This window comes from Mus pahari, chromosome 13, assembly GCF_900095145.1.
Source record: "Mus pahari chromosome 13, PAHARI_EIJ_v1.1, whole genome shotgun sequence".
NCBI classification, from domain to species: domain Eukaryota; kingdom Metazoa; phylum Chordata; class Mammalia; order Rodentia; family Muridae; genus Mus; species Mus pahari.
This window is the reverse complement of record NC_034602.1, coordinates 77,444,566-77,467,581: the sequence shown is the minus strand read 5'-3', so window position 1 is coordinate 77,467,581 and position 23,016 is coordinate 77,444,566. Positions and strand designations below refer to the sequence as shown.

Sequence of the window (23,016 nt, the reverse complement as noted above, 5' to 3'; positions counted from 1 at the left end):
GCAGAGGGAGGCATTCTTCCAGATGTCCTCACGGATTTACTGAGGTGGTTTTTTTCTTTTATAGATTTCATTTGTATTTTTCTCTGTCTGTCCTCCGTTGCGGCTAACACCAGATCTCTCTCTCTCAAGCATTCTCTCTCTCTCTCTCTCTCTCTCTCTCTCTCTCTCTCTCTCCTCAGCTTTAGGAGCATGGGAGCTTCATTCAGCCCTTTCATAGTTGGGTACAAAACTACTCCGAATCCCAGGGACAGAGGAATCAGCCAATCTACACCTGAAGAATCACTGCATGGCCTTCCTGAAAGGGACCCCCAAGAAAGTGGAGCAGCATCTATCTCCTGTGACTGGATGACACTAGAAAGGGACCCCCAAGAAAGTGGAGCAGCATCTATCTCCTCTGACTGGATGACACTAGAGAAACGGAGGCGAGAGGCAAGCAGTGTGCATACACACTTGCATGTGTGCAGATAGACTTTGCACAGTTTTACTGGGTCTTATTTTTTTAAAACCCGATTTACATCTTATCTACATATTAGTGGTGATTATTGAGTGGTGCCCATTGAGCAGGGGTTCATAGTTCCTCTACATTTTGTACCTGGGGATAGATGGTTATAAACTACTGTTAGTCATTTTAGGAGAAGCAGGAGACGTAACTGCTCAGATGCAGAACAGCAGACAGCTCTCCCATCTTGACTTCATGAACTTGGCTAGAAGACGCCATACCCCCTCATTCTGTTTTTCAGGTAACCCCAGGCTGCACCTCTCAAGTTAGTGCTGACTCAGCAGCATTTGCAGGCATCTCCATCATTGTGACTGTGTAACACAGCAAGTCTTAAGAAGAAGAAACACCAGGCAGGTGAGATGCCTCTGTGGGAAAGGTGTTGGCTGCTAAGTCAGACAGCCTGATTCCTGAGACCCACGTGGTGGGGAAAGAGAACTAGCTCTGGCAAGCAGTCCTCTGATTTCCACAACCTGCTGCCCCCAACCCTGCAAAAATAAAGAAGATGTCATTGAAAAAATAGACATGAAGTACCTATTTACTTTTTATTAAAATTGTCTTGTCAGAACATTTCATTTAAGTATTCAACTGTTGTCTTTCCCAGAGACCTCTGTGATATATATATATGTACGTATATATATATATACATACATATATATATACATATATATATGTATATATACATATGTATTATACATGTATAATAATTATTATATATGTTAATAGCAAATATAAGCTGACTGACAAAGCTGATGTTAAGAAATACACCAAGCAGCAGAAATTGATCTGAGTTTGTAACTCTAGATCTCCATGTTTCGCCTAGAGATATTACAAATAAACCCCCATTCTGCTAACAATGGTGGTACAGATCTGTAATGACATCATTTGGGAAGCTGAAGAGGATGAGAGTAAAATCCTATCTCAAAAAAAACCCCAAACCAATTCTAGAGCAGCGGTTCTCGACCTTCTTAATGCGGTGACTCTTCAATATATCTTATGTCAACATAGCTGTATGTTTAATATAGCTACCGTGAAATTTTTTTTCTTGCTACTTCATAACTGTAATTTGGCTACTGTTATGAGGTGTAATGTGACTGTGTTTTTCGATGCTCTTAAGCCACGTCTGTGAAAGGGTTGTTTGACCCCTTTAAAGGGGTCAAGACCCACAGGTCGAGAGGAGGAGGTTTTCCCTCAGATAAAAGGGGAGAGGGTGGCATTGGTGACAAAGGCATTTCTTTGTTTTGTCCTGGAAATAACTGGTAGCCTCAATTCTTAAAGCTCTCCTGCATCCATCCAATGTAATAAACTTGCTTTAATCTTGGACGTTGACTGGCACCTCAACCCAAGGTTGCACAGATGGGCACCATTTCTTTACAGCGCTTGACTTCAAGCCTTTTCCTGTTGGCCACCCCAGACTTGTTGCCGGGTGTGGCTCCGGACCGGACCTTTAGTTTCTTTCAAATGCAAAGAGGGTTGTGTATGGGGTGGGGTGGGGGGTCCTTTGAGATGAACTCAGCTTCATTACACATCAGAGGAAAAGTGTGCTCACCTCTCTGGAATGGAAAAGGATGCAGACAATAAAATGAACTCTTCCTTTATTAGCAAGCAGGAGAATTATCCCCTCCTAGCCCTCCTCCCCCCTCCCCCGCTTATAATAGCGCGTTCTGCAGAGCTGGGAAAGTTTGACTGTTTTCTCCCTAGTCTCCCCCAACTAGCGTTTCCATCCATTTGTTCTGGCTTTACCTGCAGAGCGGTCAAGGAAGCAGGGTGACAGACCTGCCCCTGATATACTCGAGAGACTGCTACAGCAGAGCCGGAAGTCAGTGTTTGATGAGTAGCTTATAGATAAGATGGGTGCGCTGTTTAATGATTATCTCTGTGCCTGAGCTTGCTTGGGACTCGCTGTCCACCACCTGCCTGGCTGTTCCGGGTTACTCAGTCCTCCTCAGCTAAGCCCCTCCCGGCGACACTCATAACCGCATGGCATTTAATGCAATCAGAACTCCACGTTCTGGCCTGTGCTTCCTGGATTGCTTCACCTTTTCTGGGTTTTCATTTTTATTTCTTCATCTCAGCTTGGTTCTGATCTGACAGCTTACCACGAACAATTAAGAAAATGATTTCCATAGACTGGAGAGATGAGCCAGGGGTAAAAAGTGTTTGCAGGGGGCTGGTGAGATGGCTCAGTGGGTAAGAGCACCCGACTGCTCTTCAGAAGGTCCAGAGTTCAAATCCCAGCAACCACATGGTGGCTCATAACCATCTGAAACAAGATCTGACTCCCTCTTCTGGAGTGTCTGAAGACAGCTACAGTGTACTTACATATAATAAATAAATAAGTCTTTGAGCCGGGCATGGTGGCGCATGCCTTTAATCCCAGCACTCGGGAGGCAGAGGCAGGCGGATTTCTGAGTTCGAGGCCAGCCTGGTCTACAGAGTGAGTTCCAGGACAGCCAAGGCTACACAGAGAAACCCTGTCTCGAAAAACCATAAAAAAAAAAAAAAAAGTGTTTGCAGGGAGTGCGCCCCTCCCCCCCCCCAGGGCAGTTTACTGCGGAGTTTTTAAAAGTATGCATTTTTTTGTTTGTTTTTTGAGACAGTATTTGCTCAGCCTCTGTTGGCCCACAACTGGCCTTCAACTCAGAGATCTCCTGCCTCTGTCTCCTGAGTGCTGGGATTAAAAGCATGTGCTACAACCAATTTTTAAAGTCTGGTGCTCCAAAACTCTATTAGTTTCAATTTCCAGAACTTGTTTTCTCTGAAATCTAGTCCTAAGCCCTGTCTCTGTAGTTCACCCGGGGAAAGCTCTGAACATACGAGGCACACATGGCACTGCACCTGGCTGGCTGTCGGACAAAGGAGTAGGACTCCAGCTTCTTTTCTCCTTTACAATCTTCCCAACTTCCTGTAAGCAAAAAAAGTTTTCTATTTGGATCCTTGGTTTCATTACTGATTAAATGCTAAAAGGTAGGCTGGGTGTGGTGGTCCATGCCTTAATCCCAGCAATTAGGATGCAGAGGCAGGGGATTTCCTGTGAGTTGGCCACCAGCCTGGTCTACAAAGTTCCAAAACCCCAGGGGTACAAAACAAAACAAAACAAAATAAAATCTTACAAGCAGTATACAAGCTGTCTATGTATTTTAGTAATTTGGGGGTTTAGTATTTTGATTTATACATTTTGAATGGTTGCTGCAACTATTTTTTTTTAAAGCCAGGTGCATCAGCCTGCATCTCTAAACTCAGTGCTTCGGAGGTAGATGGACTCTGGGAAGTGTCTCCGGACGGGCAAGTCCGAGGAAAGACTGAGCTCCGGGTTCAGTGAGAGACTGTCCAAAAACAAGGGAGAGAGTGATGGAGGAAGACATCAGACGTGAACCTCTGGCTTCCACAAGCACACACTCATGCAAAAGGGAATGTAACAGAAGCAGAATCTGCAATAACTCTACAAGTTTGTGTTCTGGGATGATAATCTGCAACGAAGGGATCTGTTGAGATGACTGAGTGGGTTGCTAAGCCTGAGGTCCACATGGAAGGAGGGGACAGAGCACTTGATACGGCAGCTGTGGGACCACAGGACCCACGATAAACACACACATGCAATACAAAAGAGAAACGTTTGATAGAACCAGGCTGGGAATGTATAGCTCAGTGAAAGACTTCTTACCGAGGGTTGGGGAGGCATCTCTGGTCCCCAGCCTGACATATAGGAAAAGAAAAACCTCTAGGGCAGAGGTTCTCAACCTGTGGGTTGAGATCCGCTCCTCGGGTGTCAACTAAGACCATGGAAAAAAGATTGATATTTACAATTCACAACAGCAGCAAAATTGCAGTTATGAAGTAGCAGTGAAAATACTTTTATGGTTGGGGGATCACCACAGCATGAGCTGTAGTGAAGAGCTGTAGCATTCGGAAGGTTGAGAGTCACTGCTGTAGGGTTTGTGTCTCAAGAAGAGAGGATGGAGCCTCTCCTGCTCCACATCTCAGGTATAAAAGGAACAAGCCAATCAGGTTTTCTATTCTTTCCTTCTTGGATGAAATATGTTTTCATCTGTGAAGTACTTGGTTTTCTTACATCTAAAAGGAGTCCAGAATAAACAAGCCAAAGTTTAAGCCCAGCCATCTTAAATGTCTCAAAGGTAACTTATCAGAACGTTACCTTTCAAAAGTCTGTACTGGGGCTGGAGAGATATGGCTTATGGGTCAAGAGTGCTGGCTGCTCTTTCAGAGGACCCAGGTTCAATTCTCACCACCTGCATGATGGCTCACAGCTGTGTCTAACTCCAGGGCCAGGGGATCCGATGCCCTTGTCTGGTCTCTGTGGCCAGACCCATATATTAATACATTAAAATAATAATTAAAAAGTCCGTATTGTTTTAAGACGAATACCATAGGATGACTGCAATTACATAGTTAACTTTAAAAAAAAGTTTGAGAGCTGGCACTGGGGTAAAGGTGAAACACTGGAAAATGTAGGCGGTTTCTTTACTTCTGGAAATTGAACAATAATTGAATTTCAAAAACTTTGAAATATGTTAAAATTTTCCATAATAGAGAGCCCTTTATTGGTCTCCTCACCCCCATGAGGAGGGTGATCTAAGGGATTACCCTGCCAGGGAACTACACTACCCAGTCACAGAGATGCCTCCTTACCCCACCCCTGCCACAACCAATCAGCCTCTCCGTCATATTTTTACTCTAAGAACTCCCATTTGTCTTTATTTATTTTATTTTATTTTTTGCCTTTGACAGGTCCTGTTCACAGGAGAAAACTGCACAACCACTCATTTATTTATTTGCAAATCTCTATACCTCCAATGTCTCACTAAGGAAGGTTTTATTTTATATATGATAAATATTACATACACACACACACACACACACACACACACACATATATATATATATATATATATATATATATATCACACATATACTATACTATAAAATCAGTGCTTCCGTTCAAAACAAAATTGGCCTTCTGCACGTATTTTGAGGTTGAGGGTATCAACGCCCCCTCAGCGTCGTCCCAAAACGATTTAGAGCTAGTTATCCCATTCCTTTCAGAAACATCGCCGGGCCTCCGTGGCCCGCAGACCTCAGCTCTAACCTGAGCAGGAGGACCTGGGACGGCTTCCACTCTGGAGGCTCTCAGGTCACCCCACCCACACCCTTACCGGCGGGGTAGCCCCGCCCCGAGGGCGGAGCCTGGGCGGGACCGCTGGCTCACCTCCGCCTCCGAGCCTCGTCTCAGCCCCGGGTGCGCGCGGCGCATGTGCCCGGTGCCCCCTCCCCCGCCCTGGATTCCACTTCCCCTCGGCTCGCGCCACAGCGGCCACCTCCAGGCCCCGCGTCGCCTCCGGAGCCGATGGCCGGGACGCGCTGGGTGCTAGGGGCGTTGCTCCGGGGTTGCGGCTGCAACTGCAGCAGCTGCCGGCGGACCGGCGCCGCCTGCCTGCCCTTCTACTCCGCCGCCGGCACCTTCCCGTCGGGCGTCTCTGGCCGCCGCCGCCTGCTGCTGCTCCTCGGGGCCGCCGCGGCCGCCGCTTCGCAGACCCGGGGCCTGCAGCTCGGGCCTGCGGCCGCCGGGAGGCTGGCGGGTCCCGTCCCTGCCCGTCCCTCCGCCGCCGCGGCCGCCGCCGCGTCCTACTCGGCCCTGCGCGCCCCGCTGCTTCCGCGATCGCTGGCGGCCGCCGCGGGCCCGGCGCGGGGTTACAGCCAGGTACGTGGCGCCGCGCGCGGGACCCTCGGCGGCCGCGCGCCCGCGTCCGTCTGTCCGCGAGCGCCCCGCGTGCGCGCCCGGGGATCCGCGGCACGCACCGCACCCCCGCCTCCCTCCCGCTCCGTCCTCCTATTGGGCACGGGAACAAGGGACGCTCTCCCGGCCCCGGCTCTTCTGTTTTGTTCCCTCCGAGTCTGGGCGGTTGGGCAGTGTAAGTGTGGCTGGGGTGAATGTAGAGGCCTTGTTTCCCGCCGGGCCCATGGTAGGTTTTGGGGGCGCCGCCGACGCCCCCCACCCCGCCTCCCCCCTAGCCTTATGCCCGCTGGAGGTGAAGCTGAGCGGCCGGAGCCCGCGGAGGGTCGGGGCCGGCCGGGCGTGCGGTGGGAGCCGTAGGCCGGGCGGCTCGGGCCTCCTCGGCCGGTCACCGACGCGCAGCCCCGCGCGCACGGGATCGTGGGCTAGCCTGGGGACGGGCCCCGCGCGCCCCTCTCCCGTGTCCGCGGGGAGAGGCGGGCGGTCCACCTGACTGAAGGTCACCTCTGCAAGTCCACTCGCCTTGACAGAAGGACCTTTGGTGCAGCGGGGCTCTGCGGACGCGGAGAGCTGTGGGGGAGACCGTGGGAAACTGGGAGAGAACGTGTGTGGGGCGGGGGCGTCCGTGGGTGAGGACTTGGGGGCTTCGGTTGTGACTCCACGATCTTTTTTCTTGTCGTTCCCCGTCTTTTCAGAAAGACATTGTCAGAATTCATATTGCAAACATTTGGTCCTCTGTATATGTGGGACATTTCTCTTTTGAGGCTCATGTGGCACCTGGGAAGTGTCTGGCTGCTTTGGGGCTACCTAACCTAGTAATGCTACGGGCCATGTTTATCTTAATTCAGTTTTGCATCTGCTTGAATTAGTGATATCTGGGTGGTTCATCTGCATGGCTGATGTCTGCCAGTAGCTGAGCTAATTGATTTGAATCTCCGCCCAATACTTTCTGCTGCACTATTTTTTTTTTTTTTTTTTTTGTAAAGATGAGATGTTTATGGAATTCTAGGGAAACAGAAAGTAACAGTGTCTGAGCCCCCCGCTGCACCTGTCTCTGCTGTTGCCGTTTCTGTTCTTTCCCTTATTCACTTGCTCTTACATTAGTTTTTTTCAGGGCATTTACCCATGTCCCAATGCCTTTTTATTAACTTCCTTTGCCTACCGAGTGAAGTATCCCTTCATAGAGCCGAACACAAAATAGCCGGCCGCTCTATGTTCCTTTTGCCTTTGGCTCTTCGTTTTACTGTCCAGTTTAGACAAATGTGTTTGCTATTTTTCAGATGGTACTTCTCCTCCCCTCCCAAATTGGAATGTCCTATCTTTTATATCGTGCATCTTTATTCTTTCCCCCCCTGTAGTTTTCTTTTTTTTTTTTTTAATTTTCAGGATTTTGTATTTTTATTATAACACTTAAAAGGCATCTTGTTCTGTATCTTGCCTTGTTCCAGGTAATCCGTGCTTTGAGATGATGGTTTGAGGTTGTGTTTTGTGCATGGGGCGGTTTTCAGTTAAGCGGTATAATTTGTCATTGTATGGCTTTTAATGAAAGTACTCTTACTCCCAGCGTTTGGAAGGCAGCCCTGCCCTTAGTGGTAGTACTACCACCGGAATGTACTGGCATATCACCTTAGGATATAAAATATAAACGGAAGCCAAAGCCGTCCTAGCATAGCTAGCCTGGGAGCCAGCACAGGGAGATGGTGGCAGGGTGGTGGTGCATTTGGGGTCGCCTGGGCCACATGGACAGACACTCTTCAAAGGAAACAAAGCCAGAGGGTGGAGAAGTGTTCTTCTCACCTCTGAAATAATCTCATCTGCATCTGTTTGTAGAGGTAAGCGGCTTTTCTAAGTAGGTTGTCAAAGAAATGTCTTTACGGTTGTTTTCTTCTTGAAAGGAGTCCAAAACTACCTACCTGGAAGACCTCCCATCTCTGCCTGAGTACGAACTGAGCCCATCCAAGCTAGGAGAAGACGTGGATGATGTTTATCTCATTCGAGCTCAGGGGCTGCCGTGGTCCTGCACTGTGGAAGATGTTCTTAACTTTTTCTCAGGTATGTCATCCGTCTGCTTTAAAGAAGCAGTTTCTTTTGTTGGAGGCAGCTGTGAGGGTGAGGAATGATCCAGTTCTGCTGCTGCTGCTGCTGCTGGCCTTTCCACACCAGGTGCTGATGCCATATGCAGAGCGTGCAGATTTAAGACGGAATATAACAGAAGTCAGTATGCTGAAGTTACAGAGTGTGACATTCAGTTAGCAGTCATGTTTTATTGTGTGCATAACTAGAGGAGCTGTTCATGCCCTATAATTCGTACATTGAACTGAGTTCTCTTTTTAATAAGTTTGAGAGATTTCCCACTGTGCGGTCAGTTTTTATTGCTGCTATCTGACTGTGATTTTAAGTCTTCCTCTTAAAACTGAATGTATCAACTAATGTAAATAAGATGGTGTCATGTGAATCACATTTTATAAGCCACTCACTGATTACTTTTTGGGTTTGCATAGGAAATGGGCAGTATAAAGTTGTAAAGTTAGATTATTGTAATGATTATTTTTACAGAAAGTACTTTATGGACATTTTTAAAGAAAGACAACTAAGAATGAACATCAGTTGCTGGTTAATGGTTGGGAAATGATGCGTTCTGTGCTTGGTTTGTTGTTCTCTTTTTATGTGCCCCACCCCCCAGCATTCTCTTTGTGTGTCTTGAAGCTCACTCTGTAGACAGACTGGCCTCACACTCAGAGATCTGTCTGCCTCTGCCTCCTGAGTGTTGGGATTGAAGGTGCATGGCACCCATCTTCTCTACTTGGAATATTTTTAGACTGCCACCTTCATTAACATTTGGATGGTTTCAGTGCCTGAGTTTATGAACAGAATCTGGGAGAAGTTGGGGGAGGGGAAATAATAAAAGTATATTTGAAAACTGAAGAATTCAGTAAGCACTTTTTGGTTCCTGCATTGTTGTGATGTGTAAAATGGAGCCAAAGCTTTGCCTTCTGTGTTCAGTGACTTTAACCATATATTTTTAGACTGCAGAATCCGAAACAGCGAGAATGGAATACATTTCCTCCTAAATAGAGATGGGAAACGGAGGGGCGATGCCTTAATAGAGATGGAGTCTGAGCAGGATGTACAGAAGGCCTTAGAAAAGCACCGGATGTACATGGGGCAGCGGTATGTGGAAGGTGTGTGAGCTCAGGGTCTGACTTTGGGATCTTTAGACTTTAAACTTTTCAGGGCAGTTGTGATAAAATCTTCAACAATGGCACAGTGGTTAAATGTTAGACATCTTAAAGATCTTAGCTTACTATTAGAATTAGGTTTTGTTATAGCATTTTTCAAACAAAATTTTAGGTATTATTTTACAGCTTGTGAAAGTGAAATATGTGTGTGTGTGTGTGTGTATGTGTGTATGTATAAGTGTAATATGGATATGAGTGCTGGAACCCTGACGGTAGCAGGTGTCACATCCTTTGCAGCTGGAGCTAGCAGCTTGTGAGCTACCTTATCTGTTTGCTGGAAACCAAACTTGGATCCTCTTGGAAAAGCCATCTCTTCAGCTCTGCTGTGTTTCTTTTTTAAAAAATAGGTTTTTGAGCGTATGTGTGTCTGTGTTTACATATGATATGTGTGGTAGGGTCCACATGGGGGTACCAGAAGACAACTCTAGAAGTGGGTTCTATCATATTTGGAACTGCTGATTGATATCTGATGTGGGTTCTATCATATTTGGAACTGCTGAACCATCTCCCTGGCTCAATCTCAGTTTTTAAATCTATAGAATAAAAGTATTGCCTAAGTCTATCTTAAAGTTTTGAGGATTAAATAGTTTATGCCTGGAGCACAGTATATATTCAATGAGTGTTACTTGTTAAATTCTTTTTTTTTTTTTTTTTTTCGAGACAGGGTTTCTCTGTATAGCCTGGCTGTCCTGGAACTCACTTTGTAGACCAGTCTAGTCTCGAACTCAGAAATCCGCCTGCCTTTGCTTCCCAAGTGCTGGGATCAAAGGTGTGCGCCACAACGTCCAGGCTTACTTGTTAAATTCTTGACAGAAATTCACAAAGATTAAAACTATAATGTTTGAATTCAAGTAGCAGTGTATTTATCTTTGTGTGTGTGCTCTTTCCTTTGTAGTGTATGAAATAAACAACGAAGATGTGGATGCCTTAATGAAGAGCCTGCAGGTCAAGCCTTCGCCCATGCTCAGTGATGGTGTGGTCCGCCTGAGAGGACTTCCTTACAGCTGCAATGAAAAGGACATTGTGGACTTCTTTGCAGGTGGGTGACAGTGACATCATGTTTGGACTTAAAGTTTCTTCCTGTCATTATTCTTCCTTTTGTACCTTTGAAGTGTTTCAGTCTTTCAGGAAGGCCCTTCTGAATGTCAACTTTCAGAATAGTTTCATAATATTTGTTAAACTATGAAGAAACTATTTTCTTAAAATAGTGGTCACATTTTTCCAAGACAGTAATCATTTATATGACTTAAAACCATCTGGGCTGGGGAATGTAGCTCAGTTGGTGGAATGCTTGTTTATCATTCACAAAGCCTGGTATTAGATCCCAGTACCACATAAACTATGTATGGCAGTTCATACCTATAATCCCAGCACTGGGGAGGAGATGAAGTTAAAGATCTGTCACCACATATGGATTTTATGTGGATACTGGAGATCAGAAGTCAGAAGAAAACACATTATCTAACTTCTGGCTACAAAATATGCCTGTCAGTAACTTTGCTTGTTTAAAAACTCTCCTAAAATATAATCAGTCTCCTCCTTGCTCCCCCAAAAAGACCAAGGAAAACTTTGAGAGAGGTGCACTATGTATCTGTAACATTCTCCATGCTCCTGACAAGCACAGAGGTTTTAGTTCCATAATGATTGTTTGTCCTTGAACACGTACAGCTTTGAAGTTGGCAAATAGCATCTAAATATTATAGTGCATGAGTAAGCTTAAGCCCAATGAAGAAAGCTCTTGTTGGAAGCACTGATTTGTAAATTTTGTATCCTAGGACTGAACATAATAGACATTACTTTTGTGATGGATTATAGAGGGAGAAGAAAAACGGGGGAAGCCTATGTACAGTTTGAAGAACCAGAAATGGCCAACCAAGCGCTTCTAAAGCACAGGGAAGAAATTGGTAACCGGTGAGTGGAGCAGCTGTTGGCAGAGGTGTCAGGTCATTTTGATGAGTGCATTGTACCATCCCGGTCATGTTATCTAAACTTGTTAAACTAGGGATACCACAATGAGCCACAAATGCTCATCATTCAGAGTAACTGCTCTGATATGTTGCGTTCTAAGTGAAAGGTCGTCTATAAAATCCAAGTCTCGCTGGTTTTTTTTTTTTTTTTTTCGTATGGTTTTTAAAGAAATTTTCTTTTCATAACCACAGTATTTTCATGTTAACAAAATTAGCACTATCTTACTGTCTATTAGCTACCCATAATCACATTTTTCCATCTGTGGAAAAATATCTTAAAATATCTAAAGATAAAATATCTTTATAATTGACTCGTGTGAACCAGAATCTAAGAAGTTCATACAGTAGTACTTTTGATATGTGACTAATTTTATTAATCTAGAGCACATCTATTTTTTTTTTAAAGTCCCTCTCTTTTATGTGTGTTTGTGTGCAGTGTATTCATGTGTGTGTGTGTGTGTGTTATAGGTGTGCTTGTCCACCCATCTCTGCATATGTAGCGGCTTTCCTCTAGTCTCTCTCCACCTAATTATTTGGGGTGGGTCTCACTGAACCAGTGGTGGTCAGCAAGCCCTTGGGATCCACCTGCCTCCTCCTGTCTCCCTTCCAGCTCTGAAGCTAAGGATCTGTCACCACATCTGGCTTTTATGTGGACCTAGGGATCCAGACTCAGAGCCTTATGCGTGTGCAGCCAGCACTTAGCCATCTGAACTGTCTCCCTAGCTCCAGCCCTCTCTTTTCAAAATTGTGATTGGCTTTTGAGGAAGTCAGGTCAGTTGTCTTATACACTGACATGGTCATATGTTAGAGTGTGTATAATGAGGTAGGAGGCCATGTTTATATCAGTATGTTTAATGAGGTAGGTGTGTGTTTCGGTTTCATTTTTGAAGATTTAGTAAAAATGCATACTTTTAAATCACTGTTCTGCTACATTCCTTAGAATTCCTTTTCGATGTACCTAAATTTTGCTCTCATGCATATGTGTGCCTAATATCTAGGATGGTCAAAAGAGGATGTCAGATGCCCTGGGACTTGAGTTGGGGTGGTTGAAAGCCACCTGGGTGGCTGGGTTCTGCAAGAACAAGTGCTTTTTTGGCTTTTTTCAAGACAGGGTTTCTCTGTGTAGCCCTGACTGTCCTGGAACTCACTCTGTAAACCAGGCTGGCCTTGATCTCAAGAGATCCACCTGCCTCTGCCTCCCAAGTGCTGGGATTAAAGGTGCGTACCACCACGCCCGGCCTTTTTTATGCGTATGGGTGCTCTGTCTTCATGCACATCAGAAGAGAGCATCAGAGCCCATTGCTATATAGTTAGTTAGTGGCTCTCGAACTCAGGACCTCTGGAAGAGCAGTCAAGTGCTCTTAACCACTGAGCCATCTCTCCAGCCCTCAGGATCCTCTTAAAGAATTGATTTCCATGTTCCTTGGGTTCTTTTGGGCACAGACAGGTTTTTGGGTTTTTTTGTTTGTTTGTTTGTTTGTTTGTTTTTTTTTAAGATTGATTTATTTTTATGTGTATGAATGGTTTGCCTGCATGCTCATCACATGTGTGCTTCTTGTTAGATCTGGAGGAACTGGGGTTATAAATGGTTATCAGTCACTATGTAGGTGCTGGGAATTGAACCTGGCTCCTCTGCAAGAACAAGTGTCTGGCATGAAGGTTTTCTTGTGTAGCTTAGACTGGCCTGGACCTGGTTAAACGGACAAGGCTAGCCTCAAACATGCCATCCTCCTGCCTTTGCCTCCTGAATGTTATGTGTGTGCCACCACTGCTGTCCCTTAAAGCAGTGGTGGTCTTAGTTGTCTGTCTTTCCTGGGGCTTTACAGATGGAACCTAGGGCTTTGAGCATGCCAGGGGAGGCACCTCATCAGTGAGCTGAGGTCAAGTGTCACTTACTGTGTAACCCAGCTGGCCTTGAATTCGCATTAACTTAAAGGAAACTTTATTACATTTGTGTCTGTGTGTTCACTTGTGTACACACGTGTGCAGAACTTGTCTGTAGAGTCAGAGCACAGCTGGGACAGCATGGAAGAGCTGGCTCTCCTGTTCACCATGTGTGTTGTTCAGAGATGAGAATCACACTAGTTGGCAACAAGTGCCGTTACCCACTGGGCCATCTCACTGGCCCCTGAACTTGATCTGTAGCCTAGGCTGGTCTGAACCTCTGATCTTTTCATTCCCACCCCCAACTCCTGGGATTATAGTAATATATGTCAATGTGCCTGATAGTATTTATGATAATTTTTAAATTTCTTATTAGCCACTTACTTAAGTTCTGGAGAAGTTCTTTGTAGCTTTTAGTGTTTTGTATAGATTTGATTTGCCAAATTGAGCTGTAAGTCCCTAAGATTGTTAGTTGTGGAAATACAAGAACTGTATTAGTCTGCTTTCATTACTATAAGAAAGAGTATGCTCACTTTATAAAGAATAAGGCTGTTCCAAGTTTTAAATGCTTAAAAGTCCAGTGTGGTGAGGTTTTGGAATCCAGCCCTCTTACAACCTTCCCTGGGAATGCTGGCCAAGAGCAGTTTAGTGTGGGGATAAAAAAAAAAAAGTCACATCCTATGTTGGGAGGGACAGCTTGGCAGGTTAAAGCGTTTACTTGCTAGCCTGACTACCTGCAGACCTGAGTTTAATTCCCATGGCAAGATAGAAAGAGAGAACAGATTCCACCAAGTTAGTCTCTAACCTCTACACATACATTAATTCTTGTATACATTCATACAATAGTAATACAGTTTAAAAAAAATACATTCTGGGAAAGGAAGCTATAGAATGAGTGACTCAGAGGTTATGGTCAGAGTTACAGCTTCTGGTGTCCTGAGAACTGATTCTGGAAGACCCATGTGTTCCCTTCTGTGGTCAAGGCCCCAAATGACCAAAAGCTCCCACTGACCTCTTAGTTCATGGCTCCACAGTGTCCCTCATTACTCTTACCATGGGACTCAGTTTTCAACCAAGTACCCTCTGAGAACAAATAGCAAAAAGACTTGGGAGATTTTATTTCTGTTCTGAGACAGGCTCTTAACTGTAGCTCAAGCTGGCATAGAATTCACTGTGCAGCCTCCTCTGGCCTTGAACTTTTGAGTGAGCACCCTTCTGGTGCTTGCCTTATAGTGTGCGCTGCCATGTCTGTCTTCCAGATTACTTTGTGTGTGTGTGTGTGTGTGTGTGTGTGTGTGTGTGTGTGTACACTTTAGTTCTCATGAAGCAAAAGAATACTATTACAAAATATATATGCTTGTTCACATATTTTCTTTTATAAGTAGCTGGGATATGATATTAGTTTATAAGTTATTCCCTTGAAACAAGGAGCTCACAATCATATGTAAGTACTGTGAGGATTAAACTTTAATAAGCTCTTTCAAAAACACATTTAAAAACTGCATAAATGAAAAATACCATATTCATAAAACATGTATACATAAGTGATATTTTGGGGCAAATTAGCATGTTGACCTATTCTGCTGAAAGAACATTCTTATAAAGTAATGTGTAGATGGACTTTTTATTCTTGCCCTCGTCTTTGGATATTCATGTTTTATAAGCTATGGAAATATAATATACCTGATTATTTTAGCTGGAGTCCCTTGTGTTGGAGCTGTAGGGGATTGTGAGCTGCTCCATGTGGGTGCTAGGAACTAAGCAGTGGGTCCTCTGGAGAGCAGCAAGTGCTCTTAATTGCTGAGCCATCTCTACTCACACAGACCTAATTATTATTTTAAGTTTGCTGTACACTGTCTGTATTTTAAGTTAGTTTATATTGTTCATGCCTTTTCATTTGTTTTAGATACATAGAGATATTTCCTAGCAGAAGGAATGAAGTTCGAACACATGTTGGATCACATAAAGGAAAGAAAATGGCAGCTTCTCCTCCTACTAAATATATAACTGAGCCAGAAGGGGTGTTTGAGGAGCATGGAACAAATGAAGATACTCGGCCTGTGGCGGCTTTTGAAAGTGATAAAGAGACAGGTAGTGCCCCGTCTCTTCTGAAGATCGCTTTGTACCTTTAGGTTTTGTTAAGACTTCATGGCTAGCTTGTATGAAATTGTGAGGTTCGAACAGGGGGATTGAGTTAAATATTCAGTGTGAGTAGCGAATGTATTATATATACACAAAGGTTTAATTATTATGTTTCTAAATAAAAAAATTGTATGTATGTTGTGTGCATTATCTATATGAATCCACTTGGCCATGTGCATGTGTGGACATCAGAGGACAATGTGCAGAGTTGGTTCTCTCCCAGGTGACCCAGGAATAGAACCTAGGTCATCAGTGTTGCCAGCGGCTGCCTTTACTAACTCAACAGTCTTGACTGACCCCTGTTGTTTGTTTTTAAATTACTGTGTTTAAATTTTTAATTGGTATATGCGTGTCTATACAGTGTGCTAGTTCTGTGGCGGCCAAATGGCTTCAGTAGAGCTGGAATTAGAAGCAGTTGTGAGCCGCCAGAAAGGGGTGCTGGGAACTGAACTCCGGTCCTCTGAGAAGTACACGCTAGAGCTAGTAGCTCATGCTAACCACTGAGCCGCCTCCCCAGTCCTTTTTATTAGTTTTTGTTACTATTATTTGTAGTGTGTGTGTGTATCTGTATATTATGTGGTACCTTTAGAGGTTGGAAGAGGCCATCAGGTAGGGAGTTACAAATGGTTGTAAGCCACCATGTAGGTGGGACTGGGACAGCCACGGCTGCTGGAGCTCTTACCACTGAGTGAGCGATCACTCTAGCAGGCACTCCTTGTTTCTTTTTGTCATTTTGTAGACTGTCTCAAAGGCTAGGTAGTACAAACATAACAAACCAAAGTAAAAAGTCAGTGCTTAAGCTGAAGTAGGAAATGACTCAGCTAGAGAGCAGGTATATGAAGTAAGGAATTTTGTTTGCTTCTGGATTTAATTCTTTGGGATTTGGAATTTGGAAATGCTTATAAACCCAATGCTCTTGGGCTATCCTGACACCAAATTTGCTATTTTTTTGTTTGTTTGTTTGTTTTTTAGTACCTACAACGGAGACAGTTCTCATATTTTGCAATATAATTAATGGCCATTTTATTGTCTAGTCACATTGAGAAAAATTCTTCATTTGGGAATGGTTTGAGGTCCTAAGTGCTTTTAATGGTTCTTCAGGTGACAGCTGTTAAGTAGCAGAAATTTTAGGTTTTGGCCTTTAAAGCCCATGCGTTCTGGTTCAAGAAGAATTGAGGGCTTTGACTTAAAGGTCATATCTAATTATAATCTGCTAATAGCTCTGGAAGCTTTTGTGTCCTTGACAGTGTTTTTTGTTCTTCCTCAGAATTGCCTAAGGAGATGTCAGAAAAACTTCCAGAGGCTGTTGATTTTGGAACTCTGCCTTCCCTGCATTTTGTCCACATGAGAGGATTGCCTTTCCAAGCCAATGCCCAAGACATTATAAATGTGTGTGGCAGTAAGCTTCATTTCCATAGGGTTGGGCAATCTAACGTGGGACGTGGATGAATTTGAGGGATGTTGGGAAACGGTTTCTGCAATTTCCTTTTAGCCAGCATCTCTCCTTGCTGAAGCCTACTCTATCCTCTGTCGCTGTGGTGCATGGTTTACACAGGACTGGTGGGAGCCCGGGAGGTGGGGGGTAGCTTGGGCAGAGTCGTTAGACCCTTTCACTTCAAAAAGTGCCTTTGCATTATTATAATTGAAGTAAAAAACATGAGGGTTTTATGGAGCCGGTAGTAAGGTGGAGGAGGTTTAGTAATCAGGGTAAGGCAGTTTGATCCATTTACCTTTAGTTCAGGCAGTGAGGCTTGGGCTGCCAGTACAGAGCAATTGCATGCTCTGTGGCATAGCGTCCTGATGCTCCTATCACAAGGTGAAAGTGACCTTCTGCACCTAGCTCTGACAGTAATGGCGGTTCTCAAGGCTGGCCTGGGAATTTTGTTTTGCCACCGCTTGGCAATATTTTTAAAAAACTATTATGTGGAGTTTTGGGGGAGAGGTAGGAAGAGGGGGGTGTACATGGCCTGTGTATGGAGGTCAGAGGTCACCCTACAGGGGTCAGACTTCTGGGCATTAAACCCAGGTATTAGGAATGGGATGGGTGTGTGCCTTTACTTGCCGAGTCATCTCACAGGCATTTTTCCAGCATCATGACCCAGTATGCCACTGTGTGTTACGAGCTAGGGAAAAGGGGAAAAGCTACAGTTCCTAATTGAGTTGTTTGTTTGGCCTTGTTTAGTTCTTTGCTCCACTGAAGCCTGTGAGAATCACCATGGAATACAGCTCCAGCGGGAAGGCCACTGGAGAAGCTGACGTGCACTTTGATACCCATGAGGATGCTGTTGCAGCCATGCTCAAGGATCGGTCCCATGTCCGTAAGTCTGTAATGCCCACTGTTTTCCTGCCCTGGTGCTTTGTTTATGCATGTATTTGGGAATTCGCCTAGAATTTTTCCCTTTGGCAAATTGCATTCTTTTTAGTACTACCAACTTGAATGTAAAAAGATCAAAATTTGTCTTCTGATTATTTTGCATATTTATATTTCTGTCTAGCTTTTTGGTTTTTTAATTTTATGTATTTGCCTAGCCTGAGGATGTCTCACTCTGTAGCCTAGACCAGTGTTTGAGGTGTAGGCCAGCACACCCAGCTATTACTGTCATTTTGAGATAGATACTGTTGTCTGGGCTGATCTCAAACTGAAGAGGCACAAGCGGTCTTCTACTTCAGCTCCAACTAGCTGGGAATATAGCTGTGTGCCACCACACTTAGCTTTGTTTTTATTTGATTAGAGAAAGGTTAAAGGATCTGTGCTGCTGTCTGAAGTATGATTAAAAGGGGATTTAATGTTTTTCAGACTTTGTAAAACTAACTTTTTTTTTTTTTAAATATTCAGAACATAGGTATATTGAGCTGTTCCTAAATTCATGTCCTAAAGGGAAATAAGACTTCAACAGACCCCAGAAAATAAGGTAATTAAGCTATAACATTGAAAAAACTTACAGTAATTACTAATCAGCTCACTAATTGCTAATATGGTAGAAGCCATTCTCTGTAACTGGACTCTTGGCTGCTTTGTGCGTTCTTTTTTCTTCACTCTTCTCCACCCTCTCCAACCCCATAACACTAGGGAGAAGAGAAAGATCCCTGAATCTTTCTTTTTGTTTCTTGTTCAACCACAACTAATGTCAGTTACAACCAACCCTCTCAAACAACCAGTGACCAACCACCATCAACCCACAGCCCATGTGTGGTTCTAGCCTTTCTAAAATGTTCCCAGAATTCCAAATGGCACACAATCGCAAGAACTATCTGCAGCTGGCAAAATCACACCCTTGCTAGAGCATGAGGCAAATCATAGTCAGCTGCTGTGGACAGACTGAAGCAGCCTCATATCTCATACCTGAGATTAAAAAAAAACATGTTCTTATATTTCTGTGGGTTTTGTTTGTTTATTTGTTTGTTTTGTTTTAAAAGATTTATTTATTATATGTAAGTACACTGTAGCTGTCTTCAGATGCACCAGAAGAGGGTGCCAGATCTCATTAGGGATGGTTGTGAGCCACCATGTGGTTGCTGGGATTTGAACTCAGGACCTTCAGAAGATCAGTCAGTGCTCTTATCTACTGAGCCATCTCTCCAGCCCCTATTTCTGTGTTTTTTAAAGAAACCAAAATGCCAGATTTGTCACTGCAGTTCTCTTTTCAGTAAAGACCAAAATAATGGTTGTAAATCATCAATATAAAATATTTCTTAGAAATGTGATTATATAATGGCTTTAAGCATCATCCTCACATGCTATATGGCTAAACTAATTGAATAATTCCTTTTAATAGCTGTAATCATAACACAGAAAATGTATTTTACATTAGCTTTTCATTTAAAAGTCCATTTCCTCAGCTGTAAGGTATATACACAACCATCCTTGAGTGCTATATTTACATCTTTTCTACCCTTCCTTTCCTCCCATATCCCCTACTTCATTGATAATTGTTTCTCACACACAACACATGCATGTGGGCGCGCGCACACACACACACACACACACACACACACACACAATCTCTCTCTCTCTCTCTCCCCCTCTCCCCTCACCCCCTCTGTCCACCCCAAGTCCTTCTCGTGTTGCCTGTGTGTTTGTTAGAGCTGAGCATTTGGAATTGGATATCCTCTCTGAGGTCTCATCCCTAGAGAAAACTGGTTCTCCCTTTTAGCAGCAGTTGATTGCCTGTGGCTCTTGATCTAGGGTGGAGCCTTGTGAAATTTTCCTGTCTACCTTGACATGTCATCTGCTGTTGCCATTATGCAGGCCTTGTGTAGGCAGCCAATGTGCTGAGACGTCATTCATGCAGCCATCTCACCCTCTTCGCAGCAGCGTGCTGAGCCTCAGGCTCTTGTCCTCTTCTCACCCCCTCTTAAGAGAGGCTCCCTGACAAATACAGAAGTGGATGCCCACAGTCATCTATAGGATAGAACACAGGGTTCCCAATGGAGGAGCTAGAGAAGTTACCCAAGGAGCTGAAGGGGTCTGCAACCCTGTAGGTGGAACAACAATATGAACTAACCAGTACCCCCTGAGCTTGAGTCTCTAGCTGCATATGTAGCAGAAGATGGCCTAATCGGCCATCATTGGGAAGAGAGGCCCTCTTGGTCTTGCAAACTTTATATGCCCCATACAGGGGAACGCCAGGGCCAAGAAGTAGGAGTGGGTGAGTAGGGGAGCAGGGGTGGAGGGAGGGTTTAGGGGACATTCGGGATAGCATTTGAAATGTAAAAAAAAAAAAAAAAAAAAAAAAAAAAAAAGAGGCTCCCTGAGCTGGAGGTGGGCTTGTGTTGTACCTACATCAGTTGGGCCGGTCACCCTCATGTAGATTCTTTGCCTTTTGCCAGCTGTAATGTCTGTCTCCTGTAGGAAGCTTCTCTGGTGAGGGGGGACCACTATACTAACATGGGCTGACACTGAGTCAGAGTTAATTTGGTACTGTTTGATTTTTCCCATGTTTGTCTGTCTGTCTGTCTGTCTGTCTGTCTGTCTATCTATCTATCTATCTATCTATCTATCTATCTATCTATCTATTTACTGGTGTTGGTTTTGGCTTTTTGAAAAAGCATTTGTTATATAGCCTAAGCTGTCCTTGAACTTTTAATCCTCTCAACTCAGTCTTAAATACTGGGGTTCCAGGCATGTATACTGTACTTGGCTGTAAAATAAGTTTCTGTTTTAAGTACACGATGTAATATTTAGGTTAACTTATCCTCAGCATTTTGCTACTTGGTATTTGTTCTCTTATATAAAGTGCCTTCTTTCTTTCATGTTGTATTTCAATATATTATATTGAAGTCATTTTTCTGAAAGTAGTGATGGATTCTTTAAGGGACTTAGCGGTTTTGAAAACACAGGTAATACAATTTTGGACATAAAGCTCTGATACATTGTAGCTGTTAAACATGGAATATTAGCTCAGTTTTTGCAAAATACATTTTTTGTGCTCATTTCTGGACTTATTCAAGGCTGTGTACATATACTAATGCCTAACTAATTTTTCTTTCTTTTTTTTTTTTCTTTTTCAGTTTTTTCGAGACAGGGTTTCTCTGTGTAGTCCTGGCTGTCCTGGAACTCATTCTGTAGACCAGGCTGGCCTCAAACTCAGAAATCCGCCTGTCTTTGCCTCCCAAGTGCTGGGATTAAAGGCGTGTGCCACCATGCCTGGCCTAACTAATTTTTCTTACCTAAATTAATTGATTTGTGGGATAATTTGCTCTAAATTGGGGAGGTGAATTTTCATTTTAAGTGATACGGGAAGACATGCAAATGTCTTTCATTGTGAGTAAACACATAACATTTTTTTGTTTTTTATTTTCAGGATGAAGCAGGAAGCATCTCATTTGCACATCTCTGAGACGTGGGATAAAAAGATCCAGTTGATTGGCAGCAACTGCTGGAGAAAGGATCTGTGCATCTTAGTGCTGTGTTTAGACAGAGAAAGATTTGGTTTGGGATTATGAAATAAGCTACAAATTTAAAATTCTGTTTAAACAGTCCAGGTTGCGATTGAGAAATTCTGGTCTGTGTGACTTAGTTTTCTGTCCTGAGGCTGTATTGCAGATTTAAGATGATGTTTCCACCCAGTGCTGCTCCTTAGATCCTTACTCCCGCTTGTTGTTGCCTGTGACTGAGAGCTCTGACACAAACTCATGGAATAAATTCATGGTGTATTTTTACCAAACACTCACCAAAGCAACAGAAGGTTTCAGAACTTTAATAAGCCAGTCTGATTTGGTCAACTAGCTTTTCATTTTATCTGTATTTGATTACTTAGGGATAGAAGTTTTAAAAAATAGCAAACCACAGGTTAGTGAGTGTAAGTGGCCACTCAGCAGTTACGTCTTTAGAAACACTTTGCCTCCCTAAGCCTTGACCTGAAGGCATTTGACGTTGGTGCCTATCTGTCCATGTCATGGAAGTCTAGGTGTCTTTCACTTTTTTTCTTGGACAGACAAATCTTAAGGCTATTAGGTTTGAAATCGTAATGTGACATATCAAAGCAGTCCAGGCTGGTAAGGACACTGATAGCTTCACTTGAATTGAACCAGCTCTAGATAGGGAAAACAATCTAAGTCCCCTTGTTTGCTTTTCCAGTGGGGTAGCCATCCCATATTTAGAACAAGTAGGGGTGCCTTGCTTAAATCAAACTAGCATTTAATGTATAATTGTGTGAAGGATCTGTGGATAAAGCTGTATTTCTGTCACATTGTGGCAGCACCTCTGCTTTAATACTAAATAGCTTGTTATTTAAATATTGGACAAAATGCTGGCTTCAAAAATAGTCACTAATAAACTTTAACTTTATGTATACCTGTGTAGAAGAATCAAAGTTCTATATATTTTCTTTACCTTGTTCCTATTCTCAGGGTGACAGCTGCCACCAAGAGATAATAAATCTCCTCAGATTGAATTTTCTGAGCTTTCAAAGGTGGTAACGTGGAAGAGACATGCATTGCTTAGTACATAGCCACCTGTGATTACCAGCTAAGGGGCAAAATTACTGTCATGTAGACAATAAATGAAAGTTTAAGTTGGAGATTACCTAAGAGTATTTGTTACTAGAAGGTAGGAGTCATCTTATTTTTTATTTATCAAGTCCTGATATATTAATATGAGAAGAGATGGTTTCCAGGTGTGTTAAAAAAAAAAATCAGTAAAAAAGTGGCTTAGAGTTGGGTGTGGCAGCATGTAAGCTTTTAATCCCCACACAACAGAGGCAGAGTTGGGCAAATCCCTGTAAGTTTGAGGCCAGAATGAGCTACATGTTGAGTTTTGGGCCAACCAGGGCTATGTAGTGAGACTGTATCTCAAAAACAAAACAACCCCTGGCTTACCTAGCTTAACAGTTTACTTAGATGGATATGTTTCATAAGTAGTTGGTCAGACCATGAGAGTTGGTGTCTAGAGTTACGTATCTTAGGGTGTGAGCTTTCTCTCTTCCACAGCTGGTCTCTGATTTGCTGTGGGATTGATCTGTAGGTGTGTTGGCATTAAGTGCTCTGCTTTGGGTAAGCTTGAAGGGATGTATTGTGCCTCTCTGGAGGCTGAGT

General features: G+C 43.6%; 1 protein-coding gene across 2 annotated transcripts; it reads left to right on the top strand.

Annotated features, from left to right (window-relative positions):
• Positions 1-5,783: 5,783 nt before the first annotated feature.
• On the top strand, positions 5,784-22,274 carry Grsf1 (G-rich RNA sequence binding factor 1). Of its 2 annotated transcripts, none has more exons than XM_021210447.2 (10): positions 5,784-6,215; positions 8,144-8,300; positions 9,275-9,430; positions 10,383-10,526; positions 11,263-11,398; positions 15,245-15,429; positions 16,748-16,869; positions 17,663-17,798; positions 18,317-18,392; positions 21,285-22,274. In XM_021210447.2, exons 1-9 carry the CDS (start codon positions 5,862-5,864, stop codon positions 18,364-18,366), a joined length of 1,440 nt encoding a protein of 479 aa, XP_021066106.1. In that variant the 5' UTR covers positions 5,784-5,861; the 3' UTR covers positions 18,367-18,392; positions 21,285-22,274. The 2 variants fall into 2 exon arrangements, with proteins under 2 accessions (XP_021066106.1, XP_021066107.1); XM_021210448.2 differs by lacking the exon at positions 5,784-6,215 and adding an exon at positions 6,352-6,477.
• Positions 22,275-23,016: the final 742 nt, after the last annotated feature.